This window comes from Camelina sativa, chromosome 13 (assembly GCF_000633955.1).
Source record: "Camelina sativa cultivar DH55 chromosome 13, Cs, whole genome shotgun sequence".
Taxonomy (NCBI): Eukaryota; Viridiplantae; Streptophyta; class Magnoliopsida; order Brassicales; family Brassicaceae; genus Camelina; species Camelina sativa.
The window spans coordinates 23,308,618-23,332,097 of record NC_025697.1 but is presented as its reverse complement, the minus strand read 5'-3'; the positions used below and the strand labels follow the sequence as shown (position 1 = coordinate 23,332,097).

At 33.4% G+C, this 23,480-nt stretch overlaps 6 protein-coding genes and 1 non-coding gene across 7 annotated transcripts; 5 read left to right on the top strand and 2 right to left on the bottom strand.

Annotated features, from left to right (window-relative positions):
* On the top strand, positions 843 to 914 carry TRNAQ-CUG. The gene has a single exon. It is a non-coding gene; the product is annotated as a tRNA-Gln (tRNA).
* LOC104737662 lies at positions 893 to 3,135 on the top strand. Its single transcript, XM_010457888.2, has 4 exons — positions 893 to 1,357; positions 1,452 to 1,542; positions 1,830 to 1,920; positions 2,027 to 3,135. Exons 1-4 carry the CDS (start codon positions 1,043 to 1,045, stop codon positions 2,997 to 2,999), a joined length of 1,470 nt encoding a protein of 489 aa, XP_010456190.1. The 5' UTR covers positions 893 to 1,042; the 3' UTR covers positions 3,000 to 3,135.
* On the bottom strand, positions 3,265 to 6,292 carry LOC104737661 (putative receptor-like protein kinase At4g00960). The gene is made up of 8 exons (XM_010457885.2): positions 6,160 to 6,292; positions 5,277 to 6,060; positions 4,796 to 4,909; positions 4,559 to 4,692; positions 4,256 to 4,466; positions 3,928 to 4,171; positions 3,688 to 3,838; positions 3,265 to 3,600 (listed from the first exon to the last, which is right to left on the bottom strand). Exons 2-8 carry the CDS (start codon positions 6,013 to 6,015, stop codon positions 3,286 to 3,288), a joined length of 1,908 nt encoding a protein of 635 aa, XP_010456187.1. The 5' UTR covers positions 6,016 to 6,060; positions 6,160 to 6,292; the 3' UTR covers positions 3,265 to 3,285.
* On the top strand, positions 9,948 to 11,521 carry LOC104737660 (uncharacterized protein At4g00950-like). Its single transcript, XM_010457884.2, has 2 exons — positions 9,948 to 10,867; positions 11,130 to 11,521. The coding sequence occupies exons 1-2, from the start codon at positions 10,064 to 10,066 to the stop codon at positions 11,190 to 11,192; spliced, it is 867 nt and encodes a 288-aa protein (XP_010456186.1). The 5' UTR covers positions 9,948 to 10,063; the 3' UTR covers positions 11,193 to 11,521.
* LOC104737659 (dof zinc finger protein DOF4.1-like) lies at positions 12,363 to 14,263 on the top strand. The gene is made up of 2 exons (XM_010457883.2): positions 12,363 to 12,452; positions 13,034 to 14,263. The coding sequence occupies exon 2, from the start codon at positions 13,068 to 13,070 to the stop codon at positions 13,959 to 13,961; it is 894 nt and encodes a 297-aa protein (XP_010456185.1). The 5' UTR covers positions 12,363 to 12,452; positions 13,034 to 13,067; the 3' UTR covers positions 13,962 to 14,263.
* LOC104737657 (aluminum-activated malate transporter 10) lies at positions 20,621 to 22,658 on the top strand. Its single transcript, XM_010457882.1, has 6 exons — positions 20,621 to 21,030; positions 21,136 to 21,273; positions 21,374 to 21,646; positions 21,732 to 21,856; positions 21,955 to 22,098; positions 22,183 to 22,658. Exons 1-6 carry the CDS (start codon positions 20,694 to 20,696, stop codon positions 22,615 to 22,617), a joined length of 1,452 nt encoding a protein of 483 aa, XP_010456184.1. The 5' UTR covers positions 20,621 to 20,693; the 3' UTR covers positions 22,618 to 22,658.
* LOC104738539 lies at positions 22,747 to 23,477 on the bottom strand (the record flags this gene model as incomplete). The annotated part of the gene is made up of 1 exon (XM_010458702.1): positions 22,747 to 23,477. A coding segment is annotated over one exon (579 nt), but the record flags the coding sequence as incomplete, so codon positions are not given.

Genomic DNA, 23,480 nt, shown 5'->3' with positions numbered 1-23,480 from the left:
GAATCAAACCAAAAACAAACCCTAGATAGATCAATACAACATACATAAGAGCGATTACAAAAAAAAACTTATCAATCCTAGAAACGATTACGCGATTCAGAGAAATTGAATACATACACTAACCTTAAGGCTAATTTGAAACCAATCTCCCCACGAATCGTCGAAGACTTCTTCTTCTTCGAGAAAGAACAAAAAAAAGAGAGAAGAGAGAAAATTTGGGGAAAAATAATAATAATGTGTGAAAAATAAAAAGAGTTTCTCCGAGTATATATAATTATAATCGTTGATGCGTTCTCTAACGGAGTAACGGGTATAATTATCATCCATAATGACCGTTGATCAATCCGATACTTTAAAAACGTACGGTCCTAAATGATGCAATTTAAACAAACCGCAAACGCGTTTTGGAGGCGGAGAAAACTAGCGTTTCTTTTCTTCCTCAACGGTTAAATGTAAGCCCAATAAGGCCCATTAATAAATAAAAAAAGCTCCGTGTGTTTTTTTTCTTACGCTCCCCTGCGACTTTTTTTTTTTCTTTCTCTCACACACTATGGCGTTGCTACTATTAACGAGAGCGAGCTGTCACGTGGCAAGAATCCAGAGTGTAGTTATATTGTTATTAAGGTATGATCGCACGGCTGTACTTTCGTGATTCATTATTAATTTTTGTTAATTACTCCAACATAACATTCTACACGTTTACGCTGATTTAACCACTAAACTAAATTTAAGCATCGACGAAGCCCTATAAGATAGTGTTGGGCTGTATCAAAATATGGGCCAACTAACTGGGCCTTTTTGGTTATGTATAAGAATATTAATGTAAAACGCTATAGCAAAACGGTTCTATGGTCTAGCGGTTAGGACATTGGACTCTGAATCCAGTAACCCGAGTTCAATTCTCGGTAGAACCTTTCTGTTTTGCTCCCACTCCCTCCGACCAGGCTTTTTTCCCCGGCGATTTCAGAATGAACCCTAAAATATAACACGCCGGCCAACAACAACAATAAAAGCTCTGCTGCGAACTCTTTTTTTTTGGGAAATGGAGAATTCGTTAGTTCTTGGTTCGGGTGAAACAATGGAACAAAAGATCGAGGAAACAGTGAAGGGTATACTCAGAGAAGCTGATATGGACCAAATGACTGAGTTCAAGCTCCGGATCGACGCTTCTGCTAAACTCGGTTTCGACTTATCCGGGACCATTCACAAGAAGCTAGTCAGAGATGTCATGGAGGCCTTTTTGTTATCCACTCCCGGTGAAGCCCTCGTAGAGGCAACGGTGGCTCCGGCGCAGAATGAGACAGGTTCTGTTGTTGTCGCTTCCGTTGGTGGTGAAGATGACCGCTTTATTTGTAAGGTTGCGACTTTACCTATTGACATTGTTCTTCTATAGGTTTGACACCACTGTATAGAGTAGACATTATGATCATTGTTGGGTCTTTTAACTGTAGTTATCGGAGAAGCGAAATGCGACGGTTCAAAAGTACAGAGGCCAAGCTTTTCTGTCCATTGGTTCTCAGGAACATGGGAAGGCTTTTAGAGGTAATTTGAAACACACTTGGTCGTCTCTTATCTTGATTCTGATTGCTATAAGTGGTTTCAGGAAGCCATTGTTCTAGTTATGCTTCTGTTGATTTTAGTTGTTAGTGTTTCCACTGCTAGAGGTTTCTTAAAGTATTGATCTTTTGCTCATTTATTTTATGGTTCTCTAATGGGGTTACTCTAAGCAGTTGGTTCCTCTGCCACTATCCTTTACTTATAGTATTGCTTTATTGACTTCATGCTGCAACTGCTGTGCTGAGAAAGCTTTCATGTTTCTTCTTTGTCAGGAGTACATTTGTCAACTAACCAATGGTCTGTGATCACTAAGAATTTTGCAGCAATAGAAGAAGGTATTAAGCAGTGCCAATCAAAATTGAAGTAAGGTTCATGCTCCCTGTCATTGCTTTCAGTGTTTATCGTCATATATTCTTCGTGGTACTGGCCATTATGCAGACCGCTTATCTTGCTGTAAAACATAATGCAGATCTGAATCAACACAGCACGGAGATACTTCTGAGGCTGCGGATAAGAAGAACAGCTCTCACGGGTTTTCTCTTATCAAGACTTCACGGTTTGATGGGAAGGGTTATCTTTCCTGGGCAACACAGATGGAACTCTTTTTGAAGCAATTTAATCTGACTTATGTTCTCTCTGAACCCTGTCCCGGTATTGGTAGCTCTCAAGGCCCTGAAACCAACCCCTGCGAAATAACTCGAGCTGATGTTTCGGACAAAATATGGCTGAGAGATGATTACCTTTGCCATAATCACTTGATGAACTCCTTGTCTGATCATCTATACCGTCAGTATTCGGAGAAATTTAAGCATGCCAAAGAATTTTGGGACGAGTTAAAATGGGTTTACCAGTGTGAGGAATCCAATTCGAAGAGGTCACAAGTCAGAAAGTACATTGAATTCAAAATGGTGGAAGAAAGACCCATACTCGAGCAAGTCCAAGTCTTTAACAGAATTGCCGACTCCATAGTGAGTGCCGGTATGTTTCTTGATGAGACGTTTCATGTGAGTACCATCATCTCCAAGTTTCCCCCATCGTGGAGAGGCTTCTGCACCAGGTTAATGGAAGAGGAGTTTTTACCGGTCTGGATGTTAATGGAACGAGTGAAAGCTGAGGAAGAGCTCCGTAGAAATGGAGCACAAGGAGGGGTTACATATAGACCAGCCGCAGGCTCCTCTCAGATGGAAAGGAGACCTAGCCTAGGAACAACACATAGAGGATCCCAGAGCATAGGTTGGAAGAGGAAAGAACCCGAGAGAGACGGGAGAGTCATCATCGTCTGTGAAAACTGTGGGAGGAAAGGACATCTCACAAAGCATTGCTGGGGTAATAAATCTGATGAGAGAGCTTCCGGGAAACCAAATCGGGTTAACTCTTCAGTCCCTGCACCGGTGGATTCAGAGACTCAAGCAACAACCAACAATGATATTCTTAAAGGTTAATCAATCTTCTGAGTACTGATGATATTAGATTTATAACTTTTATTTATAGTTCAGTACGCTGAATTGTATAAAAGGAAACAGAGAGATGGGAAATATATCAGTTTTGGCCTAATTTAATGTAAAGGTAACATTTATGAATGAGAATTTTGTCAAAATTACTTCTTAAATTCTATTTGGAGAAAAAAAAAACAGAAACCTTGAAGAATATTCAGAAATTATAGTTATACATTCATTAAAGCAATAGAGAATTTACATTTGTAGTCTTTTTAGTTTTTACACACTTAATTTAACGAGGATCTAACTCAGTAATGGTAACATTATTCAAAGACGCAGTACTACTTGTGTGATTGTTGTCTCTTGACGATGGCTCTACAACCCCTGAGTAAAAAGCCGGTTGCAAGGGTCTCGGTAAAGTGAAAGAATTTGCATTGAGCATTGCAACAACAGAAGGCATTGTTGGTCTACTCTCTGGATTCTCCTGAACACACAACAAACCAATGTGAATGCATTTCATGATCTCATCACTTAGACCTATTGTATCATTAATCAAACTTGGATCCACAATGTTCAACACTTTTCCTTCTCTCCAGCATTTCCACACCTATACATATAAAGACAATACATGAGTTAAAAATATGTCAAAGTCTAAAGTAAAAAAAGTAAAACATTAGTAATATTTTTCACTTACATAGCTAAGGAGGAACAGTGAGCTTTGTTCTACCGGAGACCAGTTGTTTTTCTTACCTTTAATGATCTCAAGGACTAGTACACCGAAGCTATATACGTCAGTTTTCACCGAGAATTGCCCACTCATTGCATACTCTGGAGCCATGTAACCACTGCAACGACAAGATAACTTTAGGCTTTTGATATTTTTTTCAAAGAATTGATGGAACCAAAAGGATACTTAATTTTTTGGGCAGCTTACTAAGTTCCTGCAACTCTGCTTGTAAACATGGTCTGACTTGTTTGGTCCGTATTAAACAACTTTGCCATTCCAAAATCCGCGATTTTCGGATTCATTGCATCGTCCAACAGAACATTGCTGGCTTTCATATCTCGATGAATTATTTTGAAACGAGAACCTTCATGGAGATAAAGAAGACCTCGAGCAACACCTGTGATGATCCTATGACGTGTTTCCCAATCCAAGGTCGTTCTCCTATTGGAATCTGAGAAAGAATCAAATATTGGATCATTCTCTATATAAGTAATAAAAGATAGAGATGTTTGTGTTCAGGTCTTAAGTAAGGTACCAAATATGAACTTTTCGAGGCTTGTGTTCTTAAAGAACTCATAGATGAGAAGTCGTTCTTCTCCTTCCAAACAGAAACCTAAAAGCCTAACAAGATTACGATGTTGAAGTTTGGCGACCAATGAGACTTCGTTTACGAACTCATTGTCTCCTTGTCCTGATCTCACTGACAATCTTTTCACAGCTATCTCTTCCCCAGAATCAAGAACACCCTGGTGATTATTGAAACATACGTAAGAGAGATCTAATCATCATTGAGTTCATAAACATAATTAGTAACGATCAGTTAATCAAATCTTATAACCTTATAAACTGCACCGAAGCCACCTTCTCCAAGATGGTTGTTTGGAGAGAAGTCATTAGTTGCTAATCTTACGGTATCAAAGTCAAGTTGCAATAATTGTGCATCTTTTAACCTATGATCTTGGACATATTTGCCTGATCCAAAAGGCAATAAAACCAAAAGGGTCATTCAACGTTAAAAACTCTATCGAGAATCTAGTTTTTTTCAACCTTTTCGACTAAAAAGTTCAAGTTTAACCTTTATGTCTCTGTTTTTGCTTTCTTCTATTCCTTGTAAAGAAATAAAGAGAGATTACAACAAGGGCAATAAAAGAGACACCCATGCCAATAATGAATTTTACTCCGACATTTCCTGCCAAACCCAAAATTTGTTAAGATATAAACTGTTAGAGACGAGAAAGTAGTTGTAGATTACAACACTTGATAAAAATGGTAGCTTCTATTAGATACGTAATTTATATATAGAGGTAGCTGATGCAGAGTGCTCTGTATATTTGCTTTTTAGATAAAACATAGCGGTAATATTCTGTTGTGTGATTACAAATTATCACTTATCAACAGAAAAAGAGTCAAATTTTCTGCAATCACAATTTCTTGTCAGCTTATAGCCTCCTTATACACACACATAAGTAGCTAATGGCCTAATGCAGAGTACTCTGTTTTGGGTCAAACAGACTACCCGGTTTAAAATCAGGCTCATACTCGGATTTCAGACTAACCTTTCACTCTAACTCTGAGGCAAGGATTGATGTATCCGTCTCCTTGGTAATCCTCAAGACATGAGCACCGATGTCCTGCATTTCCATCGGGAATGTCAACTTGTGTACAGTTTGCGTTTTCTGCGCAAGGTTTATTTTCGCAACCTTCCTTCAACCACCAGCCTAACTGAACCCTTTCGAACTCTAGCGCTATCCCCGTATTCGCACCTACAGACCCAAAAGCTATCGACGAAAACAACAAACTGCAAGAGCTATTCCTCAAATCCTTCATGCTGAAAAACTTAGAATTAGTATCTAATGAAAAACAGCTTATATTTCCCGTGGAGCCACAGCTTTGCAGTTTTAACGTGTTCTCCAAGAAACCCTGATTTATCGAGCAACCGTTTGTTTTATACATACATTCGTCCATCAAGAAACTGTTCTCCGACGTCGGTGCAAACTGCGCGGCGAAAAGCGTAGTCATGTCTTCAATCTTCCGACTACAATTGTGTGGAAGGCCGACGAATATACTGTTATCCGTCACGTTTTGGACGGAATACCCTCCGATCTTGGTCTCTTGATCCACCTCAGAGCAATGGAATCGGATCGGACAGCCAGGAGAAAAGCCAAAGGGATATGGCAGAGTCAACCTACCGCAATTTCCGTTACAAATTTCGGAAGAAGAAACTCGTCGGAAAGTAGATCCTTCGATTACGATTATGATCAAAATCAGACTCAATTTATCAGAAATCGTCGCCATATTTCTTGAACGTTGATTGAATCAGTCTCAACATTCGTCACCTTCCTGTAAACACAAGAAACTCAGAAAGTGGCCTGATTAATTATAGAGTCTAACTAGGGTTTTAGATTATCCATCAAATTAAGAAATTTAACAAAAATATACCTTCGCTAAAGCTTTCTCTTCATCTTCTTGGATTTGATTTCAGGATCTCTATCATCTCTTTGTTAATCAGAGAAATAGCTTTGAATTTATCAGTTCTCCGGCCAAACAAGTCAATATGATTCATCATCTCTTGGATTTTGAAGGAGTCTTATTGAGTTTTGAGTTAGTCTCATGTTTGAGATTAATTATCTCCTAGTTTAAAGGAGTCAACTGGTTCTCTATATTATTTAATGGGTCTTTTATTTAATTCCCGTTTCTGTTAGAATTTTTTTTTGTTGTACCAGTGTCGGATATGGTAATAAAAATAGAGATATTCAATAAAATAGACAGTTTTCAAAACATAATTGTAAAAGTAGTACAATCACTATTTACAATTAGCAAATACCACAATTTTTACTGTTTTCTACTGTTCACAAGACTTTCAAACCCTTATCAACATTTAATATTTACAACACATGCCATTGAATCTTTTATTTTTATTTTCTTTTTAATTTTTTTCTTTTTTATTATATGCTCCGTATAATCTAAAAATAAAAATGCTGACTAATTAAAAAATATTCTAAATTTTTATTGAAAAAAAAATTCTATGTTTTTTTATATAATTGGATATGCATTTTGCTTGATGATTTTATTTGATAATATTAAATATTTTTTACAAATTTTAGATCTGTACACCTAATTAAGTGTACAAATGTCTGTACACGCTATTTTGTATACAGATGTCTGTACACATTATCAGGTGTACAGATAAAAATTATTTCATTATTAGGGTTTCAAATGTTTGTACATATGCTTGTACTGCAATGTTTTTATACAAATTACATCTGTAAAGTTAATAATGTGTACAGACATATGTACACATAATAATGTGTACAGACATCTGTACACAGAATAATGTGTACAGACATTTGTACATAAAATAATGTGTATAGACATTTGTACACATACTAAGGTATATGGATACAAAATATTTATATAATATATTTAAAAATTATTAAATAAAACTCATATCAAATTGTAAAGAAAAAAAATGTATTTTTTTGTATCTAAGAAGTTTTCTAAAAATAGATTATATTAACAATTATTTGAATAATTATGATTGAAGGGAAAAAAAAATATTTATTTCTTACCCACACATACCTATTTTTGTAATTTTCTCACCAAACCTATGTCCTACCATTTCTCCCTATCTCACAAACTCTTTATTACACAACACCCTACTTTTCTAATTTTAAATAGTTAATATATTAGTTTCCCAATTAAGTTTCCAAAATGTATTAATTTGCTAACAACCCCATAAAAATATGATTGAAAAATATATGTCAAGCTAGTGATGCATGCTTCACCAATTTTTTTTGTCTTCGAGAGTACTAACATATATGGTATCAGTTGAGAAAGAATCTTTGAATCACAAAAGTTTTTAACCGTTGGAATCGTCGCCAAAATTTGTGTTTGATCATTCTTGCTAATAATAATCTCCATGATTTTGGTATCCAGAAACACTGTTCATAAATCATAGCTGTTAAAGGACATTCATTCGCAAAATGAGAAGGTAATCGCTGTATCAGTTGTTTACTTGAATAATGTCTCTTCGTATCAAATTGCTTATTCTTCTCCCCATTGAGATCTTTAGCCGCATCCAGAAGGATGCATAAGCTATTAATTGAGTGTGAAAAATTGACGATTAAGCAGCGTAGCATAGTGTCCGGTTTGCAGTATTCTTGTCTAATAGCCGAACTACACGAGTCCACAATATGATATTTTTTTTCTTTCTCGGATATGGGGTTTTAGTTACCTTGATCTATTTTTAATTTGCAGAACTGCTAATATCCCATGTTTTTAACATTCATCAGAAATACTGTTCATCAATAGTTCAATCTGCTGACCTTTTTTTCTCTGATTTGAAATTATTCGCTTTGAGACATATTCTTGATTGATCAAAGTTCTTTTCCTCCTTTTATGTCTCTCTTTTTTTCTTATAATTCAAATGAGATTCCTATTTTATGATTTGTCTTTGATTCCCTCTACTTCTTTGTGTTTTTTGAAATTGATAAGTGGAGGGATAACAAACGAGACTGGACATGGAAGAAAGTTCCAAAACAAAGTGGCTCATAGTCTGAGGATAAAATCTTTAAATGTTCTTTGGAACCTTCACTTTCATTTCTTTAATACTTTTGTTTCTTGTCTATGCTCGTTCAAATCGAGTCCATTACATTACAAAACTGTCTTTTGGGCCTTTGTGCTCTGTCATAATTTTCTTTTGTTATTTAGTCATTTCTTTGTCAGAACAACAATATCTATATGCAAATAAACAGGTTTTTAAATTCTATAATCGTTATCGCTCGCAGTTCACTATTTGTATTTGTTTAGACAGAAATGTTGTCTTGATTGAATCAAGGTTCCTTTCTTAGAAAATGGAAAGAAAAAAAAGAGCTCCTAACTTTCAATTGAAACTAGCAAAATTATAAGTAAACTAAAGCCGAAAGGTACTGTTTATTGGGCACATGCACATGGTTGTATGCTAACGTGAAAGCATGCATGCATGTGTATAACCAATATGTGTTGAAGATATTTGGATTTGTCATCCCATTGATTTTGCTTTGTTCATGGTCTTTTATTTTATTTTTATGTGCAATAATGCGTATATTTGTTAGCCAGCTTGCGGATTGCAATTTGACTGCGAGATTTCCCCAATTTGGTCTTTTATCAAATCATTTCATTATGACGAGCGAACTCTTGCCACCTATCTTTGTCAGTCCTCTACTTTATTTGGTCGCTCTTGTTTTCCTTGAAAAGGTCAAGAAAAGCTTTTACTCATTCGGATATTGATTAGTATTATTACAGACTTTAAGTTGGATTATATTTTACCAAATGTTTTCCACTGCTTTCATCATTCAATTGCTTTGGACGTTAGAGATAAGTCAAATACCTTGACAATTAAATTAACTAATTCCCTAACGATGTCTCTAACATTTGTTTATTATTTTCTTTTAGTCTAAAACCTCAAGCTTCTTTGGTGAATTTTTAGTGTTATATATTTAGATGTTACTTTGGACCCCATTTATGTTCTTGTTATGTCACATTAAATTACTAATATCGAGTAGTTTTATACTACATTTCGATAGACATATATATATATATATATATATCCATGTTAATAAAGGGATAATTTAATTTGTTGGAGCATTTGAAAAGTTGATGGAGCTCAAGAGAAGTTCCAAGTGGCTCATGTTTCTTCAGATTACTTTGCTTTCATGATCTCTTCTCATAAATAATCTCTTTTGTTGGTTTCCCTATTTTTTCTCGTTATACGAAAGTTACATGTTACGTAGTTTCTTTGCCACGCCTGATTTTGAATTAAAGGCTTGACTGACCACAACATCTAAACCCGACTTTTGCTAAAGCATATACCTATGTCACTTTCCAGCGACTTTTCTTTTTATTTTTTTCTCTTTGTTGAACCAAAACAAATTTCTAGAGAATGTAAAAGTAATTCATACTTAATAAAAAAATGTATAATTAAATACCACATAGGTAATCTAAAAACCATTAGTAACAAGTTAATAACTAATGAAAAATAAGATAAGATGAGACCGGTAGTTGAAATATTTTAGACATTTTGTTTTGTTTATATGAAAATAAAATGTAAAAGACATATACTGAATATTATTTTCCCTTTTCGGCGTTCAACTTGCTTCTTTTTCTTTATGATAAAAGACATATATTGTTCCTAATCTTTATTGTCATTAATCAAAAATTTATTTAAGTGCCTTTAATGTGCTCCCTGACTCCCAAATCAGCACGAAACACTAGAAACTGGTATAAAACACTTGTAGATATAAAAGACACACACCTCAGAGAAAGAGAAGAGCAGAGAGAAAGATCCAACTTGCACATTAGAACCATGGAAGCTGAAAAAGAAACAGAACAAGAAGGAAACCTGACAGTAATGAAACTACCGGTGTTACCAATAAAACCCAACACTCACAGCCACTCTGACTCTATGTCCTCACCTATTCACAGTTCCATAGCAGCTACAGTCCCCTTTAGCTGGGAAGAAGAGCCTGGCAAGCCCAAGCAACACTCTTCTTCTTCTTCCTCCTCTTCCTCACCATTACCTTCTTATTCCTCATCTTCTCCTGAAACGCACAAGTCCCTGGAGCTACCACCAAGGCTACTCTTGCTTGAAAAAGATGGAGGACTAGCTACGAAACTGCAATCGCCCATCACTGTTTTTGATGGACCTTATAGCATGACGAGGTCAAAAAGGATGGATTCACCTTCGTTTAGGATGATGGTGAAAGGTAGTGCTGATTGTTATGGTTCTTTCAGGAGTGACATCGATGGTGATTTAGAGGATGTGGAAGGGGACTCTAAGCAGAAGGATACGAGTAGTGGCTCTGTGGCTCTTGTGAAGAAGAGAGGGAGATTAGGGTTTTTTGGGTTTAGGAGGAGGAAAGCATTAAAGGGAAAAACAGAGTTTGGTAAAGGTAGTTATGTGTTTCCATCTTCCGTAGACAGAGAGAGTAAATACAGCAGAAACGAAGAGGAAGATGAAGACAAAGGCTTAGGCTATGGTGATGCTGATGATATTAGTAGCAGCCAAAGCAGCAGGTTTTGTGAAGTGAAGATCTCAAGTATTAGCAGAACAGGGAGCTTCTCTACTCTTCCTAAACCACCTCCTTCTTCTTCAAAGACTCACTTCTGGGTAAGTCCTCTGTTTTATGTTATGTTTCTACATATTCTTTGTAAAGTCGCAATAAATGTTTGAAAAATCAGTAGGATGGGGTCAACTAGATCATATAATCAGCGTTACTAGCTCCTATAGAAAACATTTTTGAAATATCATGAATAAGAGCTCTTTGCGTGTGTGTGTGTGTGTGTATGAATTGTACAAATATCTTCTATGTCCTTATAAAGAGGATGTAGAATATATACTAGCACTTAACTTTGTTTTCTGGTTGGATCAGACGAATGTGTATTCAGGACTAAAGCAAGTGGTTCCATGGAAGAACAAGAAGACTACAGTTTGAGATGCTGCCCTGTTAAAGATTTATACAAGACTAAAAACAAAAACAAAAAACCAAGAAAGCTCCTGTGGTTTCTACATATATCTTCAAACTTTTGCTAATGATTTTTTTCTTTCTTTTTTCAGTATTTCCAAGAAAATGACATGACCATTATTAAAATCATTACGAAGCCCAGTATCTTTCACACTTATTGTTGTTGTTTGTGTTTGTAATCTTTGAATATTTCTTGAAACTTATGTATAGAGAAACAGAGATGTATAATGGATATTATTCATCATGTTTGTAACAAAGAAAAAAAAAAAACAAGAACCTTTGAAGGCTCTTTCTTTACATGTATCATGTATGTTACCTTCTTGATAAAATCTGCTTCCTTTAGAAGCTCTTTCCGGTAAAAGAAATACACATCGAACTTCGATTTTAGTGAAATAATTAAACCAAACAAGATAACATCGAATTTAATTGCGCAGTAGAACAACATGAGGAGAACGGAGGACCAAAATATTACATTTTTTTTATTAGTTCAAACTCCAAAGATTTCAAGAATCATTCAAGAAAACCGCAATGATCTGGATTTCATACACGTGTCAATTGGGAGTAGATCGATGGTGGAGAATGTGTGGACTCTCACTGTTATTTCATATCCCACTCAGACACGCAGTCTCGGTCATTCCTTTGAAATTGAGTGAGAAGGCCTCAACCAAGCCAAGTTAACGTTCATATTTTGGGCTAAGTTAAACATTCGGCCTACTTTAAGCCCGTTGATATATGATGTAAGCCTGTTAACTAAGGAAAAACATGTAAAAGTATTAATTTCTCTAGTTATAGTTTATATAACGATCGTTATTGCTACATTTTAAATCAAGGTTTAACGATTTTTAACGTTATTGCTACATTTTAAATCATGGTTTAACATAATTAACGATTTTTTTATTCTTTTCCTTAATCATGGTTTTAGACTTTAAGTGCTACATTTTAAATCAAGGTTTTAGCTTAATTTAGTTAGTTAGATGTATAGTTTGTATACTCTAAATCTAATTTGTTTAGCCTCGAATTGAAAAGAAAAAAAAACAATATGTTATGCTAAATATCAACTACTTTATGATGATATAACCATCTATTAAAAAATAGAGAGAAATAAATGATAGTCAAAACAAACACACCACCACTAAAATGCCCATAAAAGTGAAACCCAACACTTCTAAACTTTAGCCTCAAAATATTCTCTTTCCCTCTCTCTCTCTAAGTCATCTCTTTGAACATCAGGTCAGTACATCTTCTTCCCTTTTTCTCTTATCTCCTTGTTTCTTCTGCAAATTACTTTCTCTATTCTTTTTTTTTTTCCTTTTTAACTTTCTTTTGCTTTTTGGTTTGTGTTTATTAGGTTTTTTTTTTGTTTTTTTTTGTTTTTTTTTGTTTTTTTTTTTGTTTTTTTTTTTGTTTTTTTTTTACTTTTCAAAGGTTTACATCTTTCCACCTTCTGATTTCTTTGAAAATGTGTCCCTTATTTAAAAGATATGTCTGGCTTTTTTAGAGATCAGTTCCTAACACCTTTTTATTAGTGTCTTGCTCGATCCATACGTTTAGAAAGTGATTATTTGTTCCCACTCTCTCAGATCCTTTATTGATTAACTTTGGTCGTTCTCATTCATATACTAGACATAGCTCCATGTATATATATATATATATCTCGTTAGTTGGTTCATGGTCTTCGACTTTTTATGTTCTTTCAATAAGTTTTAGTATTTTATTTATTTGTTATGTGTCACTTTTTTATTTGTTCTACTTTTGTTATCATGTTTTTCATATGCTTCATTAGACGGGTTGATCATACATGATTATCACAGGGATTTATTATAAACTGTAATCGAAGCTTACATCATGGACCATCATCAATATCATCACCATGATCATGATCAATACCAACATCAGATGACTATTACTAATAATCTTCCCTATAATACCATCGTCACAACACAACCACCACCACCAACAACAACAATGGATTCAACATCAGCAACCACAATGATAATGGATGATGAAAAGAAGTTGATGACGACGATGAGCACCAGGCCACAAGAACCAAGAAACTGTCCAAGATGCAACTCAAGCAACACCAAGTTTTGTTATTACAACAACTACAGCTTAGCTCAGCCTAGGTACTTGTGTAAGTCTTGTCGGAGATATTGGACTGAAGGTGGTTCTCTCCGTAACGTACCCGTAGGCGGAGGTTCAAGAAAGAACAAGAAGCTTCCATTACTACTTCCAAATTCCTCTACTTCTTCTTCCACCAAGAATCTCCCAGATCTCAACCCTCCTTTTGTCTTCACATCATCACCATCAAACCCTAGCACGACCCATGATGATAATAATGAGCACAGCCTCTCCTTCTCCACCCCTATGCAAGACAAGCGAGCTCAAGGGGCCTACGGTCATTTTACTGAGCAAGTTGTGACAGGAGGGCAGGACGGTCTTTTCCAAGCTCCTATGGGTATGATTCAGTTTCGTCAAGAATATGATCATGACCACCAAAAAAAGAATCTTGGCTTTTCACTAGACAGGAACGAGGAAGGAATTGGTAATCATGATAACTTCGTTGTTAATGGAGGAGGAAATAAGATGATTTATCCTTATGGAGGTTATGAAGACCAGCATAATCATCATCATCAACATGTGAGACATGATGATGGTAATAAGAAGAGAGAAGGTGGTTCAAGCAATGAGCTATGGAGTGGAATCATCCTAGGTGGTGATAGTGGTGGACCAACATGGTGATATGAGATCATATCGTCAAAAAGACAAGATAATAAAGACAAAAACAAATAGTTACGAGTAAAAATATGTGATTAGATTTGGAATTTTCAGACGCGGAAGAGTCGCCTTGGGAGGAGCATGATGATTCTTCCTTCCACTTTTTATAAATCCTCTGTTCACTTTCTTTTGTCTTTTGCCTGATGGAGCCACTTATTTGGCTTTTAGTTTGCTTCTTCAGGACCTTTAATTAAGTTTTAACACATAAATGTCTAGTGCCTATTATTGTATATAGTACTCTTATATCATATCATATTTTTGTTTGATAGAGATGAATTAACTAGGTTTAGGTATGAAAGTATTTATTTTGCGGTGGTTCACGTTAATAATAAGTACGTGCATGAGACGACATACGGGGTTTTCTTTTTTTTTTTGGTGAAAATATGGGGTTTTCTTTATAATATACTGCTGTTTTATCTTGAGATTATTATTTTTTCTTTAACTTCGCAAATTACATGCATACGGTGCGATATAAATTTTGGCAAAATAAAACCAAAACTTTAGTATCATCGTCACAATAAATATGTACAGTAAAACCTCTATAAATTAATAATGTTGGGACTAAGACATTTTATTAATTTATAGTGATATTAATTTATCTATAAATTAATAATTATTATTTTATAGTGTAAATTAATAATTATTAATTTATAAATATATTTTTATTTGTTTATTTTTAAAAAAATTATGAATTGGAACAACTATAGCAAAATAAAATTAAACTTTCGGATGTTATAAATTTTATGGTTTAGGAATTGAACTTGTAATATTTAGAAAGCACTATTTACAATAAATTACAAATATTATAGACAAATTGACTTATACACATGAGACACATAAATTCAAATCTATGAATAATAATATCAATTCTCCTATTTTAATAATCTGTCAAATTATCAAATTGTAAATGATGCATATCTAAAAATTAAAACTTTAAATTTTAATTATTTGTATGACATGTTATAAAATATTTTAGAGATATTATTATAGGTTGAAAATACAACATTACAATTGTTCTATAGAATTGAGCTTTAGGAGAAACATACACTATTATATCAGTATATATATATATATATATAAATTTACATAATTATTAATTTATGATATTATTGGGACCATATTTTATAAGGAGATTTCGAAAAAATTATTATCTTATTATCTTATCGAATATTGTTAATTTTTACACTGGCCCGACTTGGGACCAGCAAAATTTATTAATTTATAGTGTTTATTAATTTATAGAGTATTAATTTATAAAGGTTTTACCGTATGTACCGTGAGTTACCTAAAAGTGAAACATTGACATGTCAACACATGTGTATCCATTAAAAAAGGGATGATGTTTTAATCCATGAAAGAAGAGCACGTCCTTATTAAAGACGAGCATACTATAGATAAAATAAGGTGTAGAAAACAAAAAAGTTTCGTAGGTGTTCGAATACAAGACATACATCATTAATTATACACGGATGAGTAGTTTAGTATAGTAAAACCTCTATAAATTAATAATGTTGGGACCAAGATATTTTATTAATTTATAGTGATATTAATTTATAGATATATTTTTAATAGTTTAAATTTTAAAAATTATGAATTGAGACAATTTTAACAAAAATTTCGGATATTCAAAATTTTATGGTATTGAAATTGAATTTTTAATATTTAGAAAACATTATTAACAATAAATTACAAATACAATAGACAAATTCACCTATACACATGACATACATAAAATTAAAATTATGAATAATAATATAGATTGTTGTATTTTAATAGTCAATCAAACTATCGAAATGTAAATAATGGATATCTAAAAATTGAAAACTTTAAAAAAATGTAGCTATATTTATGACATGTTACAAAAGATTTTATATCATTATATTTTAAAAATACAACATAACAGTTGTTTTGTAGGTATGAGCTTTAGGAGAAACATACATTATATTTTTTTTTCTTTACGTACATTATATATATGTAAATTTACATGATTATTAATTTATGATATTATTGGGACCATATTTTATATAGGGATTTCAGAAAAATTATTATCTTATTATCTTATCAAATTTTGTTATTTTTTACACTGGGCCGACTTAGGACTAACAAAATTTATTAATTTATAGTGTTTACTAATTTATAGAGTATTAATTTATAGAGGTTTTACTGTATTCTGATCCTACATGGCTCCGATTTGTTGGTCAATTCAGTTTATGTGAGACTTATCTCGAAAGCATAGTCTATTTAGGAGACTAATTAATCAAGGAGACCAACTCATGTCCACAAACAAAACTTCGTGTTGAATACAACACACGACCTTGTAATATTAAACTATCATAAAAATTGCAATAGTGCAATGTAACATAGTATTCTTATCAGACTATTATTTTGGAGTAACAAAAAGACACGACAACATACCTGCTCCAACTAAAGACTATTCCAATGACAAATCATTTTCTTAAATACCCACTGAGATTCTATTTCTATTTGCTTTACTTTGTTTTTTTTTTTTTTTTTTTCCTGAGAAAGACCAAAGACGACTCCTTTCTCTTTGCATTTAATTTTAAGTAAGTTTTAATATTCTAGTAATTATTTTCACAAAAGTAGTGGCCTTAAATAATTTATGATTTTTATGAAAAAGTTAAATTATTTCCAATGATATCATCATTTACAAAATTTGATTAGCTCTATATAACTAATTTTTACCAATAAAATAATAACATGTGGAACATATGAAGACAAACGTGAAAAGCATAAGCATATTGAGGCAGCAAGTTGGTGTAGTGATGCAGAGGAGAGGAAGTGATACAATACCAAATCGAGAATCTCAATGGTAGTGGCCGACGACTGTAATAATAGTATAGAGGCAAAGTATAAACTCGTTTTTTTAATACTAATTTGATTTTTTTGGTTGGGACAATTTGACTGATGTTGGCTTGGTGTTTCGGGCTCGCTTTCGAATATAGATGATTGTACAGTTGTATGATTTATCGAGCGAATTTGCCACAGCAATACATATTATGTGGATTTCCATTTAAATAATGATTTATCAATGCATTATATATCACAAAACAAACCATGCTAAGCATTTCTATTTACTTATTTAAACAATGGTGTTATAGTTTAATCCTATTACCATGTGGCATATTACAAAAATGTGAATACATTTTAATTAATTTAATAACTAACAAAAAAAACTTATATTAGTTTATAAAATAATAAGATAATAATTTTTTTTTTGAAATTATTTAACATATTCTGTTTATTGTTTCAGATATATTAAGAAACAATAACAAATTATTTAAAACAATTATAAAACTTAATTTTATTTATAAAACTAAAAATTAATTATTTGCATATCTCTAAATCGTTTAATAATGAGATATATATTTTAGAACTAAGATATAACATTGCTTATATTTTAAAAATATCTCTATATACGTATTTAAACATTGTTGTTAGAACTTTAACCAGCTTTGATGTGGCATATTATGAAAAAATGTTATTGCATTTTAATTAATCTAATAACTAACAAAAAAAATTATATTTGTTTTCAAAATAATAGAAGAATATTTTTGAAATTATTTTTTTATAAATAATATTCACTATATAAACAATACTAAGTTTATAATGTTGACAATAAACATATACATAATCTAATTGTAATTTCACATATAAAGTTAATATATATACTAACATGTTATACTAATAACTATGATGGTGTTAATATTAACACCAATCACTATTGTAAATTTGGTATATTAAGATCTTTAAACACGTTCACTTTAATTTGTAATATCATATCACAAGTCAATACATGTTTTGTTGGTTTTTTTAAAGTTTTTACCGAATTTATAATTAACGAATTTGATATCGCACTCAAACCAAAATAGTTGTACCGACTACAGGTCGAAATTAGAATATAAAATTAAATTAATTAAATATATAATTCTTAAAAATATATAAAATAAATAAAATTTCTACTATTATTTTGTAACAATACGTAAATATTTTTTGTAAAGTGTGGATCATTATCTAATTTATATAGTAGTTAAACTAATTTATTGAGATGATGCAAATTTCCTATCACGAAAGGCCCACGAACATACAGAGAAAGCTTAGGCTTTCCGCCTTTCCCTCCCCAATACAATATAAAAACAACCTTCCAAAATAACCAAAAACAAAACCTAATGGACAATGAAGTTTGTATGGATTAGTGATTCGAGATTTGGATAATAAACATAGCTAGAAATTAGACTAAAAAGTAACTAAGTAAGCCTGCACTATTGTATTTATCGTAGCCTATTAAGGTAGGCCTAATGGCCCTTTTAATAATAATCCGACTGGCCCAAAGAGATATGAATCAGTGCCACTGCCACGTAGTTGTTTCTGATTGATTCTAGCTAGCTTGTACCTTGTAGTTGTGGAGTTGGTAATGTATGATTTGCATATTTGCATAAGTCAGAGTAGCGAACGACTCGACATTTAACGAAAGGAAAAATATTGATTTGTCTATATGTGGTTGTTAGAAAATGTTTTCTAGAAAAGAATTCAGGTAAAAATAGTTTTTAACTATCAATGAAAATTTGTAAATATTTTTTAATGTATTTTTTTAAAGTTTGTACACGTAAATAATATTGAAGTATCAAAATTGTGTGATCAAGAAAACAAATCATCAAAATTTTAATATGAAAAATGAAAGAAAAGTTGGAGACAAAAGGAAGTAACGAGATATATAGGACGTAAGACTTTTTTATGCCACTAAAAATGTTGTGTCAGCAAAATCCGAAATAATCCATGAGAAGTTGAGAACAGAAGTCAAGAGCTTATTAATTAAATCACATTGAAATCATTTAAAAATATATATATAATAATTTTATTTGTAAAAAATAAAATAAAAAAAGATTTTACTTTGTGTCTTGTATAAGCATATTCGGTGCAAATTTTATTATACGTTCATTTGCTGTTGTGCGTATAGAACAAAATAGTAAGTTTTTTTTTCTATTATAATAATTCAATCAACATTTGCATGCCGATGGTATTAGATTTTCTTTTGCGAAATATACAATAAATCTTATAAACAACTTTATTTCAATCATGACCTAATTCCAACACGATATATTTAAAAACTAATTCGATAAGACAAAAAAAAGTTAAACCGCTCTCTTCTTATCAAATCACACAAACAAAAAGGTGATAAGCTGAAGGGCACTTCATACATATTCACAAGACCCAATAGGGAAACCCAAAGAAGCTCAAGTTGTCCAAATTTTTCTTCTTTGTACTCTTCGATTAATTATGGACCACACAAATATGTATTAAAGACATAAATAAAAAATCTTGTTTAGTGATAATATATATAAGTGCGTCCACTTAGGGCAAGATAATATTTTTGAGAACCCAACGATATTAAATTAGGTCTCTTATAATTTGGGGCACACTTAGTGACCTAAATGAAAGTTAGGTTATGTCAATTCTCTTCTAATTGGTTTGTGTTTGTATATGTATATATATACCTCTCAAGAATTATATTGTACCTTTTGATATGTACATTATTAATAGGTAGTAGTGCAAGTCAAACGTGCCTGCTTTCATAAATATATATATTTGATATCATTTGGTGCGTGTAATAGCACTTTTAATTCGAACTTAATTGCATGGAAAAAAAAAATTGATAAAGCAAATAAGAGTAATAAAGTTATTTCGTCACACCGTGAATTCTCTAATCAGAAAAGGAATATGCGAAGGGCTTTATTTGCTTACGACAATCCACTTTTCATGTGTTTTATACTTAACGTGACATCGTGTACGTATGTACGCACGCAATGCACACGCACACGTATAACTCTGAGTGGCTAGTGCATGTAATAGTAAGCGATCTAATTGATTTAAATATCATAATTTCGTGTATGGGAGAGAGAGAGTATGGGACTATGAAAGAGTGATCTGAAAAGAAAAACTTAATACCGTGTAATGAGCTAACTAACATTTTGGTTGGTGTAATTTGGGTAATATAAGTTACTCAATCATAAATTATAACAATCTTTGCAAACTTGTGATGAGTTAGTTATTAAAAAATGATTATGAGTATTTTCTATAAAAAAGAACTTACAATGTAACTATGATGGATTTTATAAAAAATATATAGAACTACGATAGACTATATATATAGTAAACAAAATAGGGTTGATTATACGTAAAATCGTAAAACCAAAACATGCGTAAAATCTTGGATCGTTTTAAAATGAGAAATTAATGGAAACTTCTTATATCTTGGGATATATTTTTTATTTTAAAATTTTTCTGACGTTGCAATGAAATGGATAGATGTAGTACGAAGGCAGGTTTCAACATCAGTGCTTATGCGATGACGACTTTGTAGCACAAAATTTAACTAATCATAATATAAGATTTCAATTAGGCCACTTACATCTTTTTTTTGTTTGCATATCAAAGTGGGAGAGAGTGATAAATAATATATATATTAGTACATAAACAAATAAAATTAATTCACCACTTAAAAAAAAAAAAACTCCAAGAACTTTGAAAAATATTATATACCCTTTATAATCTCTATATATGTAACACTCCATTGCCATTGTTCATAAAAAACACACCCAAAACATTCTTAACCAAAACATTCATTTTCTTGGAGGTTTTGGTTTACAGTTTAAGATTCAGGTTCTCGGATATAATACTATGGCATCACAAGAAGCAGGGAAGCTAGAGTGGAGGATAAGCGTACACAATGGAACAACAGAGAGATTAGTTCCTAGATCGGGACTAAGTGTAAGGATCTTTCATTGGCTAAAGGATTTGGTAATGAAGGTTATCGTGGAGCGCATCGCAAATTTTATGAGGAAAGCTTGGAGGATTGGGGCAGATGATCCGGCCAAAGTGGTACATTGTCTGAAAGTAGGACTTGCACTTTCATTGGTCTCAATCTTTTATTACATGAGACCTTTGTATGATGGTGTTGGAGGAAATGCTATGTGGGCTATCATGACTGTTGTCGTCGTCTTCGAGGCCAATGTTGGTACGTAAACTAAATCTTCAAAATTATGCAACCTTCTTCTTTTTAACGAGTGAAAACGACCTTATAATGTATGTATATATGTGTGTGTATCTCCATGTACAACAGGAGCAACATTCTCAAAATGTGTAAACAGAGTTGTGGCAACTATATTAGCTGGATCACTAGGCATTGCTGTTCATTGGGTCGCCACTCAATCAGGGAAAGCTGAGGTTTTTGTGATTGGATGCTCTGTTTTCCTCTTTGGTAATGGCCAAAACCCTAAAATGATCTGTCTTTTCTTGTAAATAACGTAAAGATGATCCATCTTTTATTAAATTCCTCTTTGTGGGTTTGATTCTTGCAGCTTTCACAGCTACTTACTCGCGGTTTGTGCCGTCATTCAAAGCCAGATTCGACTACGGAGCAATGATTTTTATCCTCACATTTAGCCTTGTCTCAGTAGGCGGTTACCGAGTAGATAAGCTAGTTGACATGGCTCAGCAAAGAGTATCAACTATTGCAATTGGAACATCTATCTGCATTATCATTACTGTCTTCTTCTGCCCCATTTGGGCAGGATCTCAGCTTCACCGTCTTATTGAACGTAACTTTGAAAAACTTGCCGATTCATTAGACGGTAAGGGGGATTACAAAACCAAAACTTGTTATGAAAGATTCAGCATTAGCTAGCTAGTGAGCTGACTATATTATTAAAACTGCAGCCTGTGTAGCAGAGTACTTCAAGGAGAACGAAGTCTCAACGAATCGAAATGTAGATGGAGACACTAACATGAAGTTACAAGGATTCAAATGTGTGCTTAACTCTAAGGGAACAGAGGAAGCCATGGTAACTTAACAGATTATCTATAAGATAACGAATAAGTTTTTTTTTTTTTTTTTCTGCTTTTCCGCCGCTTATTCTTCCTTTTCTTTCTATAATCTCAGGCGAATCTAGCGAGATGGGAACCTGCACATGGAAGCTTTAACTTCCGGCATCCATGGAAGCTATACGTAAAGATAGGTGCTGCTATGCGCAGATGTGCTTATTGCCTTGAGAATCTCAGTATCTGCATCAACTATGAATCAGAGGTAACCTTTTTTTTATCATAGTTTTGAAGAACTAACTTTTAGAGGTTGTTGTTAAACTAAAACCAGTGTCTTCTGCTTCTACAGGCTCCAGACCAGGTCAAGAAGCATTTCGGGGAAGCTTGTATGAAACTGAGCTCAGCTTCTTCAAAAATCTTAAGAGAATTAAGGGAAATGATGAAGAACACGAGAAAATCATCGAAGATGGATTTCCTGGTGTTTGATATGAACTCTGCAGTACAAGAGCTTCAAGAAACCTTGAAAACTGTTCCAATTGAGACAAACAAACCTAAAGACGAAGTCCCATCTGAAGAGGACAACAATGAAGATAAAGTCATATCGATGAGCCTACATGAAATCCTTCCCGTTGCCACTTTGGTTTCGTTGTTAATCGAAAACGCAGCTAGAATTCAAACAACCGTCGAAGCTGTCGATGAACTGGCGAATCTTGCAGATTTCGAACAGGACTTTAAAAAGAAAACTGGTGACAACAACACTAAGCAACCACCACTAAGTTCTTAAATCACTTTCAATTACATATTGAAAACTCAACATACATGAAGATTTTAAGCGGAGTTTTCATGTATATATAAGCTTTTTAGTATATGAGTTTGCTCCTTTCCGTAACTGGTTTCAAGGCCACAAAGCAAGTTATAGAACTAAATCTTGATAATACTGGAATCCACTTTTTTACAGTGTCACCATAGCAAAAAAGAAATGAGATCGAGGGGAAACTAAGAAGGATCATGACTACGCAGTGGCCAGTCTTATGTACTTATCCATGAACATAATAGAATCTATGTTCACCTGGAGACGCTAGTGTCAAAAGCTTTCCTTTTTCTCTTGAGGGTTTTAAAGCCAAGGTTCAGAGCCAAATCCTCAACGGGAACCTTGATCACATCGTTTCTAACACCGATATCAGTAGCATACCTGCTCATACAATACACGCCAGCAGTGACAGTTGCAACACCAACAGGATTTGGGATCAACAATGTGAGAGGTGAAGAGAGGAGTGCAGCTAGAGGAGCGCCCAGCATGGAGCTAGCTTGACCGCTTCTCCCAACCCCGTTCTTATCCAGAATGAGCAATCCTGTTTTGCAGTAGAGAGCAAAATCTTCACAGTTATTTTGGAAAACGTCGTAGTTACCAAATCCGTTTTGGAGAAGGTGCATTGCTCTATGGATGACTGTTTGAAACGGGTCAGATGGAGCGGTTGTGCAAGTTCCACCGCGAAATCTGGAGAGGAAAATCGAAGAGCTGACTCCATATTCGAAACGGTAGAGTGAACCCTTCTTGAGGAAGCAGTCAAGGCAAGAGAGTACTACTCCACTCTTTGGTTGTTTGTATCCACAGTCAGGAAATGTAGGGCAAGGAGCTTCTGAAGA